Source organism: Monodon monoceros, unplaced genomic scaffold (assembly GCF_005190385.1).
Source record: "Monodon monoceros isolate NGI ecotype Baffin Bay Population unplaced genomic scaffold, NGI_Narwhal_1 Super_Scaffold_7, whole genome shotgun sequence".
Taxonomy (NCBI): Eukaryota; Metazoa; Chordata; class Mammalia; order Artiodactyla; family Monodontidae; genus Monodon; species Monodon monoceros.
The window spans coordinates 59,229,925-59,241,266 of NW_021703784.1; the positions used below are offsets into that span (position 1 = coordinate 59,229,925).

The 11,342-nt window shown below is 49.9% G+C and overlaps 1 protein-coding gene across 3 annotated transcripts in view; it reads left to right on the plus strand.

Annotated features, from left to right (window-relative positions):
• CCKBR (cholecystokinin B receptor) overlaps nucleotides 1-11,076 on the plus strand; it is a 23,336-nt gene extending 12,260 nt beyond the window's left edge. Inside the window, exons 2-6 of one of the 3 annotated variants that reach the window (XM_029208775.1) lie at nucleotides 400-573; nucleotides 9,214-9,465; nucleotides 9,620-9,869; nucleotides 10,178-10,335; nucleotides 10,523-11,061. In XM_029208775.1, the coding sequence (XP_029064608.1) occupies nucleotides 423-573; nucleotides 9,214-9,465; nucleotides 9,620-9,869; nucleotides 10,178-10,335; nucleotides 10,523-11,061 (1,350 nt within the window). In that variant the 5' untranslated portion in view covers nucleotides 400-422. Of the gene's footprint in view, nucleotides 1-399; nucleotides 574-9,213; nucleotides 9,466-9,619; nucleotides 9,870-10,177; nucleotides 10,351-10,522 lie in introns of those variants that run through there. The other 2 variants (XM_029208774.1, XM_029208776.1) reach the window with 2 other exon arrangements.
• Nucleotides 11,077-11,342: the final 266 nt, after the last annotated feature.

The window sequence follows — 11,342 nt, forward strand, 5'->3', positions numbered from 1 at the left end:
CACACACACACACACACACACACACACACACACACACACACACACACGAAGGCTCCCGAGAATTCTCCGGAACTGGGACGCTGGCGAAGGGGAGTGGGCGGGAAGGAAATCTCTAAGAGAAGACCGGAGACATCTAGGGAGGGCGCGAGGACAGTCGTGGGGGTCGGGGGTGGGAGGACGAGTAGGTCCGGAGCAGGAGAGGGGGGCGGAGAGTCACCTGGCAGGACCGAGGCGGACCCGAGCCTGGGAGGGAGGCGAGCCGAGGCGGGGCGAGGAGAGGAGGAGCGGAGGGGCGGGGGCCGGGGTTGGGGGCGGGAACCAGGCGGGGCGGGAGCCTCAGCCGGAATCTCCGCTGGAGCAGGTGGAGCCGCTGCGGGGAGCCGGCCTGGCCGAGCGCAGGGGGCGGCGGATGGGCCGGGGCCATGGAGCTGCTGAAGCCGAACCGGAGCGTGCCGGGATACGGACCCGGGCCGGCGGCTTCCCTGTGCCGCCCGGGGGGCCCCCTCCTCAACGGCAGCGGCACTGGCAACCTCAGCTGTGAGCCCCCGCGCATCCGCGGAGCCGGGACACGAGGTGGGTGCCTCCCTGAGCCCCGTCCACGAGCTCCTTCTCACTGCACCCCGCAACACTCACAGAGGCCCCCACTGCTTCCCCAAACGCCCACGCTGTCCCTTCATAGTATACTCCGTCTGTCCCCAAACAGCTCCCCCGACGCATGTGTCCCCCACAGCTCATAAAACTCCATTACATTTTCACACTACCTGGTCACAGCCCCTGAACACCCTGGTCCCCTGACCACCCCCAGAGCTCCTGATCACCCCTAACACACAGCCGCCTCCTAGACAGAGACGGTAGGACCTCCCCTAGCCAATCCTCCCAGGTCTCTCCTTTCCTTTTGCAGCCAGTTCACGGAGCCACAGTGGGGAAGGAAAGAAAGGAAGGAAGGCAAGATTGGGGGAAAGAAGGGGCCTGGTTGGGGAAGGGGCACTCTGGAAGACCCGAATGGGAAGTTAGCGTTATAATTTCCTGTGTCCCCCACCCAAACCCCTGCCTTCCCAAAAGAGGTCCTCTAACCTGAATTAGGCTGGACATTGGACTGAGGGGCTGCTCTCTAGAGCTGCCTGTCTCCATTTCCTCAGATCCCCTTGCCTCCCAAGTTGGAGCTTTTCTCAAGGGTCTTTACCCTCCCTCTTTCGCTGTCTCCAAGTAATGTCTCCAGGTCCCTTCCAAGCCCCTCTCCAACCTGCCTCTCCTTAGGTTTCAGCCTCCTAGAGCCTGGCTGCCCCATTCATCATCCCACCCCTTTGTGCCACCTTCTCCCCCTCACCACCAGACTGCTTCCACTCACCCACTCCCCAAAGTGACTTTCATTCCTCCCATCAGCCAACATCCACATTTTCTCAACGACCCAGCTCAAGTCTTATTTTTCCCCTTCCTATACCTTTTCTTTCCTTAGATGGTTACTGGACACCTGCTATTATAGTCTCTGGGCTAGGTGCCGGGTACACAGGGCTGAACTAGACCCAGTCTGGACTGTCATCTCCAGTGCAAGCGGGAGACGAAAACCAATGGGAAAATCACAGTCAGCACTGGAATTCCCACAAGAGGGACCAAACTCTGGGCACCCAAAGGAGATGGGGTCTGAAAACTTCACAGAGGGAACCTTGAATTTGGAGTTCAGTAGGCAGAAAAGGAAGAAGTGGGATTCCAGGAGAGGGAACAGTGTTAAGCAGAAGGAAATTATTCCAAGCTTTATAAGGGAAAATGGGAATAAATTGCAATTCAAGTATTTATTTTCCCCCATAAAATATTGCATGCATTCTCAGACCAGTTGTCACACACTCTCTCATTGTTACACCCAGATTCTTTCACTTGACAAATATTTATGGAGCCAGAGATTTTGCTAAGCACTAAGGACAGGAGTAGAACAAAACTGACACAGCTCCTACTTCACGGAGCTCACAGTTCAGTGGGGGAGAAGGACAAGTAAGCAGAGAATTGTCATACAGAGTGGGAAGTGCCTTGAGAGGGATGTGGGAACACAGAAGAGGAGCACCTCTATCTAGCCTAGCCTAGGCTTAGGAATCAGAGTTGGCCTCCTGAGGAGGTGAAGGCTAAATTGAAATAAAAATTAAAAAGCTGAGGGAAAGCCAGCCAAGTGAAGGGGCAGAAAAAGCAAAAAGCATCTCGAGCAGAGGACCAGTATGTGTAAACAGCCAGAGTTTAAGTCCATGGCCCTTTTGTTCAGTGTGTCATAGTTTCTGTGTGCCTGAGACATGTACCATAAGAGAGGAATAATGAACACTCAAGATGAAGACCAGCCTAAAGGGTTTCCAGAGAGCCTTATGGACCTTGTCTAAGGAGCATGGATTTCATCCTGAGGGCAATGGGAATTACTGAAAGGTTCAGTAGTACTGCCAGGATTAGTTCTGTATTAAAGAGGGTGGATTGGAGGACAATCCAATGGAGAGAAGGGCATCCTTTAGAAGGCTATTATATTACATTGGTCCTGATGAAAGATGATGCTGGCGTAGACTAAGCTACTGGCAATGGGGATGGAGAGAATTGGGTGGATTTGACAGGCACTTCTGGAAGTGAAATCAACAGAACTTGATGATTTATTAGAAATGGAGAGGGAGGAAGAGGTCAAGGGATGACATCTAGGTTTCTGGCTTAGACAATTGGATGGATGTTGGTGCTGTATAATGAGGATGACAAAGGAACAGAAACAGGTTTGAAGGAGATTATGCATTCAATTTGGAACCCACTGAGTTTAAATGCTGGTAAAATATCCAGGTGGAGTTACCCAGTAAGCTGTTGCATCCAAGGGTCTGGAACATAGGGGAGAGGTATGAGCTAGAAATACAAACTTGAAAGGTGTTTGTCTAGAGGTGGTAACGGAAGCCATGAGAATAGATTAAATCATACCGAGATTGTGTCAGATGGGGAAAAAAAAAAAAAGAGGTCCTGGGACAGGACCCTGAGGAAGACCAATTTAAAAAAAAAATTATTTATCTATTTATTTTTATATAGCAGGTTCTTATTAGTTATCTATTTTATACATATTAGCATATATATGTCAATCCCAATCTCCCAGCTTATCCCACCACCACCCAGCCCCGCTTTCCCTCTTTCATGTCCATACATTTGTTCTCTACATCTGTGTCTCTATTTCTGCCTTGCAAACTGGTTCATCTGTACCATTTTTCTAGATTCCACGTTGATATATAATACTTGTTTTTCTCTTTCTGACTTACTTCACTCTGTATGACAGTCTCTAGGTCCATCCACGTCTCTACAAATGACCCAATTTTGTTCCTTTTTATGGCTGAGTAATATTCCATTGTATATATATACCACATCTTCTTTATCCATTCATCTGTCGATGGGCATTTAGGTTGCTTCCATGTCCTGGCTATTGTAAATAGTGCTGCTATGAACATTGGGGTGCATGTGTCTTTTTGAATTATGGTTTTCTCTGGGTATATGCCCAGGAGTGGGATTGCTGGGTCATATGGTTAGTTCTAGTTTTAATTTTTTAAGGAACCTCTATACTGTTCTCCATAGTGGCTGTATCAGTTTACATTCCCACCAACAGTGCAAGAGGGTTCCCTTTTCTCCACACCCTCTCCAGCATTTGTTGTTTGTAGATTCTCTGATGATGCCCATTCTAACCAGTGTGAGGTGATACCTCATTGTAGTGTTTTTTTGTTTGTTTTTGTTTTGTTTTGTTTTTGCGGTATGCGGGCCTCTCACTGTTGTGGCCTCTCCCGTTGCGGAGCACAGGCTCCAGACACACAGGCTCAGCAGCCATGGCTCACAGGCCCAGCCGCTCCGCGGCATGTGGGATCTTCCCGGACCGGGGCACAAACCTGCGTCCCCTGCATCGGCAGGCGGACTCTCAACCACTGTGCCACCAGGGAAGCCCCTCATCATAGTTTTGATTTGCATTTCTCTAATAATTAGTGATGTTGAGCATCTTTTCGTGTGTCTCTTGACCATCTGCATGGGAAGACCAATTTTTAAAAGCCAAGCAGAGGAAGGAGAGTCCATGAAGTAGATCTAGATGAGACCATCAGAGAGACAAGAAGGCAAGGAAAAAAGAAAGTTTCAAGCAGAGTGGGAGAAGCGATGTCAAATGCTGCCCATATAAGTCAGATAAGGTCATAACAGCATCCTTCCGATCCAATAACAAGGAAGTCTTAGGAGGAGCTGTGGGTGTTAGGGGGGTGGCTACAGTTGGTAGAAGTTTGGGCCATGGGGGAGGGGTTATAAGAAGTGAACCAAGGTGTGCAGATAAAACTTTCCAGAAGTTTGGTAGGGAGAGAGAGAGAGACGAAGAGAAAACAGAATAGTGCTAGAAATAACATGGGGCTGAGGAGGATAACATGGGGTTGAGGAAGGGTGTGTGTGCATGTGCGTGTGTGTGAGTGCACACGCTCACTCATGCATAGTTTGTCTTTTGAGTGTGTATGTGTTGTAGAGATAAGGCCATTTTAAAAATGTTTTTGGGGAATGGGCCGAGAGAGAAAGGTTGAAGTGCAGAAGATAGCAGGGCTAGCTAATAGAGTAAGGGACCTTGAGAAAGCAGAATGTGAAGTGATTCAGAGCACAAGTCATCTAGACGTTGCTGCCCACACACATTTGGATGTGACACCTGGCAGTCAGAAGCTACCCACAGAGACTCTGTTAGCCACACTCACTCAGCTGTTACCCCGACAGACGCATCTTACACAGGCTCACTCCAGTGTTACCGATAGAAATATGGATGTTACTCACATTATTCTGACATAATCCACATAGACTTGAACGTTACCCATGTTCACTCAGATGCTACCCACAGAAAAGCAGATGTCACCCACACTCACTTTAATATTGCCCACTGTCATTCAGATATTACTCACCCATCAAACACACTCGCTTTTGTTTTATTATTATCCACGTACAATCAAATATTACCCATGCTCACTTAAGTAACCCTTCTCCAGATATTACCCATAAAGTCATAGATATTACTCTTACATATTCAGATATTACCCGCAAAGACTCAAATACTACCTATGTTCGCTCAGGCGCTCAGTTATTTTACTCAATAAGATTAACATCTTAATCTGTTAATATCTCATATTCACACTCACTTAAATATTGCCCACATATACTTGCATATTACTTCTGCTCAGTCAGCTATGATCACCGTCAGCTGGATATTCCCCTATTCACATACAGACCTCTGAATGTAACCCATGCTTCCTGAAGATGTTACTTACAAAATGAGATGTTATCTGCAGACCCTGGCTCATTCAGATGTTACAACACTTACTCAGATATTACCTAAACTTACAGGCAACCCACACTCAATCAGATACTACCTATAGACACGTAGCTGTTACCCTTCTCCAGATATTGCCTACAGAAATATGTGTTACTCTCACCCACCCAGATAGCAGCTCCAAGACTAAAGTATTACCCAATGCTCACTCTGATCTTACCTACATACACACCCTGCATATTATTTCTGCCCCCTCCGTTAGAATCCATTAACATGTGGATGTCCCCATCACCCAGCTGTTACCCACGATCAGCTAGATGCTATATCCATGCTCACCACAGACGCATGGGTACTACTTTGATGCCTGAGTGATGGGTGACCAGATCCAGCACACCAGTGAGTGGCAGGATTTGAGGCATCAGCAGCTTCAGTGTTCTGTGGAACCATTTCTTAGAAAAGCCTGTTTTTGTTTCATGTCGCGTCATCTGGATTTTTGTACCCACACCTCTCTGCCATCATCTGGACAGAACACATGCAGATCCTCTAGACCCCAGAAGCAGAGCTGAGCTGTCCCAGTCTTCTGAGTCCCCGGTCTGATTTCTGCTCTCCTCTCATCCCCAGCAGAAGGATGCCCACAGATAGGCTGTCAAGACACTAGTGGCTGTACCCCAGGAGGTGCATCTCCCATTCTGCCACCCCTGAAGCCACAGCGGTCATTCATATGCCACCACACAAACATACATGGATGCATACACACACACACACACACACACACACAGAGTTTCCCCTGTTCTTAACATTCTGCATTAGTGTAGTACCTTTGTTACAATTGATGAGCCAATATTGATACATTATTAACTAAATTCCATAGTTTACATTAGGGTTCACTCTTTGTGTTGTATGTTCTATGGGTTTTCAGAAATGTATAATGACATTTATGCACCATTACAGTACCATATAGAATAGTTTCACTGCCCTAAAAGTCCCCTGTGCTCCAACTATTTATCCTTCCCTGCCTTTTCCAAGATCCCTAGCTCTAAGATTGCTTTTACTTAGCCTTTTCACATCTCCTAACTGTTCAACAGCAAAGACTTAGAGAGATGGTGATGGCTGGAAATAAAGTAACAGCTGGAAGTGCCCAGTTAAACATTGTACAGTTGCTGGTCATTTTTACTGGGACTTTGTCCTCTAGTTTTCAGAGGTCCCCACACAGATTGGGAACTTCATAATAGAGGGCCTAGCCCCATCTTTCAGCTACACCACAATTAGCCAAGTTCAAGGATACACACGAGATCCATTAGCCAGATGAATGAATGAGAAATGTGCTTTTCACAGTTTAGAGTGCCGTACAAACTTGAGATGTGGTTGTTGAATCAAGAACTAGTTGAAGAGAGGACTTCCCTGGTGGTCCAGTGGTTAGGACTCAGCGCCATCACTGCCAGGGCCCGGGTTCGATCCCTGGTTGGGAACTGAGATCCTTCAAGCCCCGTGGCACGGCCAAAAAAAAAAAACTAGTTGAAGAGAAACATTCAGAGGACGGAGGAGGAAGTGTTAGAGAAGGTAGAACTAGAGAAATTAAGGGGTAGGGGGAGAGAGGCGGAGAGGGGCAATAGACTGGGAGGAGACATAGAGTGCGAGATAGACCGCCTGCTCTATTCTTCTGGGTCCAAGGACCTCTGACAGAGATCCCCCTCCCAAAGTTCTTTATTCCCCCCTGCACACACACACATACACCTCAAATTGTCACACATAAACCGTCCATAAGCCTTCCCTGCAGAGAGGGGCCCAGCTTCTAAATGAGACACAGGTGGTTTGTATATAATAGTAAAAGTAACACATCCAAAATCACAGCCTGTCACTTGCCCCGTCCCCTCCACCAACAAAATCCTCCAACATGGGTCTCTAAAGAGACAGAGGCAGCAAGGAGAGCGCATGCTGGAGCCTTAGAAGCACAGAGGTGAAAGATGGATGATGAGGGACAGAGCAGGTGCATTTATGTGGAGAGTGACAGAGATCCATTTAAGATTCATCAGTAAGCAGGTGTTAACAGCTCCTGTGCAGGGGACATTATGCCAAATGCTAGGGACATGCTGGAGAACATGATGGGCATTGCCCTTGTGCTCAAGAGCTCATAGTCTAGTGGTGGAGATAGAAAATGAACAGAATAATACAGTGAGAACTGACATGGTAGAGTATAGAGGGGAATAGCACCATGAATGACAGAGAAGGGAGGAAGCGATAGAAGGCAAAGCATTTTAGAGATCTAGAGACTGGCCTCTATTCTGAATCGGCTCCTAACTTAACTGGGTGCTCTGAGCAAGTGATATCACTGCTGAGTTCAGTTAGGGGATCTCTTGTAAGTAGCGCTTACTCGAAGTCTACAACAACTTCTGAATAAGTACAAACTATTGTTATGAGAAAACAGTTTAATTTGGGAGCTCTGGCCAAAGTCAGCCAAGGTATGGGGCTATGAAAAAGGGCCCTGCAGCTCTGGGCCCTTTCCTCCCCCCAACTTGGCAGGCTCTGTCCCTGCCCTCTCTCCCTCCAAGCTCCAGTCTCCCTCATGCTGAGGCCATGGGTGACTGGGTCCAGTTTAATTTAATTCTATTCAATTTTGTCTGGGTTTGCTTGGCTGTGATATGGAAGCCCAATGATGAATCCTTCTCCCAACAGGCAATGACAAAAATGAATGGGGTCAGCCCTTTGTCTAGCCCAGCAACACTACATGTCCCTCCCGTGAGCTCCCAGAGCACTCTGTGTATTCCTCAACCTCACTCCTTATCACACCATGTGACAATTATCTGTTTATACATCTGAGTTTCCCTCTAGACTGTGAGCTCTCAGATGAGAGCTCACAGGGCATTTGCCATGTCCTCTGTCCCCAGGGCCTGGTATAAAGGGAGTCCTCTGTAAATGCTTGTGGAGTGAGAATGAATGTTTATAGATAATTAAAATATAAGGCGGAAAGTAAAAACGGTTCTAACAGATGTGAAGGGAACATGCATGGTCAGAGGAAGGGGAGATTAGCTCCAAATAAGGTGTCCAGAAAGGCCTAACAGAGGAGGGGGCAGTCTGTCTGAGTCTTGAAAGACAATGGTGAATAGGAATTTACCAGATAACAGAAAACAAGTTTGTAGTTGAAAGTCATTAATCGGGGGGAGGTATTAATAGTCGGGGGGGGGCAGTGAAAGAGCATTTTAGGCTGAGAAACCGACATGAGCAAAGGAGAGAATCATGAGTGCACACGTTGCCTTCCAGAAACTGAGTCATCCGGTGCCTTAAGTTGGGTGCATTGCAGGGAGGAAGTGGGAGGAGGAAGAGGGCAGTCGTGGGAGAATCTGGATGACAAGCTAAAGGGTTGCAGACAGGTGAGAGTAGCTGAAGGGTCTTTTTGTTTGTTTGTTTTGTTGTCGTTGTTTTTTTAAGACAATAAAGACATGCTCGGACCTGTGTTTCAAAAGATAGTGGGTGGTCAACTGGGTCGAATGCTGCCTGGAGGTCAAGTAGAATAAGCTGAGAAGAGACCTTTGGATTTAGCAGTTAAAGCTCAGTAACCTTGAGAAGTGTGCAAACAGTAATGGGGGAACAGGTCACTGGGTTGTAACAGATTGAGGGGTGAATGAAAAGATGGAAATAATCTTTCCGAGAAGTTTGGCTGCAAAGAGAAGGAAGGATTTGGAACAAAGCTTGAGAAGGGACAGGCTTTCTTAAGGAAGAGTAGAGTTAGGCCACTTTAACTAGGCCTCCAGGGGTTAGAAGGATAAAGGATTCAAGTTCACCATTTACTGAGTGGGTCGTTGGGGTTGGGGGCGGGGGCGGGGATTTGGAAAGCAGGGGATCTGGCTGGGTAGTGGGGGTTGGAGGACTGGGGATAAGTGAAATTGGAGAGCCGGGCTGAGTGGGGGCCAGGACTCCCACTGCCACCTCCCCTTTTTCCTACCCAGAATTGGAGCTGGCCATTAGGGTCACCCTCTACGCTGTGATCTTTCTGATGAGTGTCGGAGGAAATGTGCTCATCATCGTGGTCCTGGGACTCAGCCGCCGTCTGAGGACTGTCACCAACGCCTTCCTGCTCTCCCTGGCAGTCAGCGACCTCCTGCTGGCCGTGGCTTGCATGCCCTTCACCCTCCTGCCCAATCTCATGGGCACATTTATCTTTGGCACAGTCGTCTGCAAGGCGGTTTCCTACTTCATGGGTAGGTGAACAACCGACCGGCCTCCCTTGCCCCTCTCCTCTTCTAAAGTCCTTGCCGGATGTAGGGGGTCTTTCTCCGTCAGCGGGTATGGAAGTCACGCTGGTGAGTGTGTAGTACAAGTTTCCTAGGTGACCCCTTCCTCTTCCCTTGCTAGGCGTGTCTGTGAGCGTGTCCACGCTAAGCCTCGTGGCCATCGCCCTGGAGCGGTACAGCGCCATCTGCCGACCACTGCAGGCGCGTGTGTGGCAGACGCGCTCACACGCGGCTCGAGTGATCGTAGCCACGTGGATGCTGTCCGGACTGCTCATGGTGCCCTACCCGGTGTACACTGCCGTGCAGCCAGCGGGACCTCGTGTGCTGCAATGCATGCATCGGTGGCCCAGTGCGCGAGTTCGCCAAACCTGGTGAGGGTCCCTATAACCCATTCCTGGGAATTCCCTCCTCCATCTCCATCAGATACTCACGAGCATTACCCAGAATCTCCCTCCAGCTGCTCTAACAATTATTACTACAATTGCCTTTCCCACCACCCTGGGATTCCCATTCGGGGCTTCTCCCCAGTTCTCTAACCCTTCCCGGCCACATACCCAAATCCTACTTCTACCTCTGGGGCCTGGTCACCAGCCCTAGAAACATCAACCCTTGCGTCTTCCTCCATCTGTGATTATAGCTGGACAGAGACCCGCGCGATTGGTCTGTGCTCTGTCTCTAGGTCGGTACTGCTGCTTCTGCTCTTGTTTTTCGTGCCGGGGGTGGTTATGGCGGTGGCCTACGGGCTTATCTCCCGCGAGCTCTATTTAGGGCTTCGCTTTGACGGTGACAGTGACAGCGAGAGCCAGAGCCGGGTCGGAAGTCAAGGAGGACTGCCCGGTGGGACCGGACGAGGTGGGTGAAATCCAGGAGGGGCGGGACTTTGGGAAGAGGCGGGACATAAAGTGGGTGGGGCGGAAAGGTGTGTGAGTAGGAAGAGAGACTGGAAATGGGGGGGTTGGGGGGAGACCAATGGGGATTTGGAGAGCTCAGCCTTCTGTTCTGACCGCCCACCGTCTGTGCTCAGGTCCTGCCCACGCGAACGGGCGTTGCGGGTCGGAGACCCGGCTGGCTGGCGAGGACGGCGATGGCTGTTACGTGCAGCTTCCGCGCTCCCGGCCTGTACTGGAGCTGTCCGCGCTGACCGGACCCGCGCCTGGGCCAGGATCCTGCACCCGGCCGGTCCAAGCCAAGCTGTTAGCTAAGAAGCGCGTGGTTCGGATGTTACTGGTGATCGTTGTGCTTTTTTTCCTGTGTTGGTTGCCAGTGTACAGCGCCAACACGTGGCGCGCCTTCGACGGCCCCGGTGCACATCGCGCCCTTTCGGGTGCACCCATCTCCTTCATCCACTTGCTAAGCTACGCCTCTGCCTGTGTCAACCCCCTGGTCTACTGCTTCATGCACCGTCGCTTTCGCCAGGCCTGCCTCGACACCTGCGCCCGCTGCTGTCCTCGGCCTCCGCGAGCTCGCCCCAGACCTCTACCGGACGAGGATCCTCCCACCCCCTCCATCGCCTCACTGTCCAGACTGAGCTACACCACCATCAGCACGCTGGGACCTGGCTGAGGGGTGGAGCGGGAGTGGGAGCTGAGGCAGGACAGACGGACTGGCCCCATCCAGACACACGAGAGACGCAGACCAACGGACACAGGAGACTGACTAACCCCAACGCACAGGAAAAGGTGGCTTACCCCACACAGGAAAGAAGGCACTTGATGTGGGACTGAGCCTGGCACACAGAGACATGGCACTGACCTTGGACATACAGACACAGCGTCCCTAGCTGTGGACTATCTCTACACTGTGGAAACTCTGACAGGGGCTGACTTGCCTCTCACACATATAGT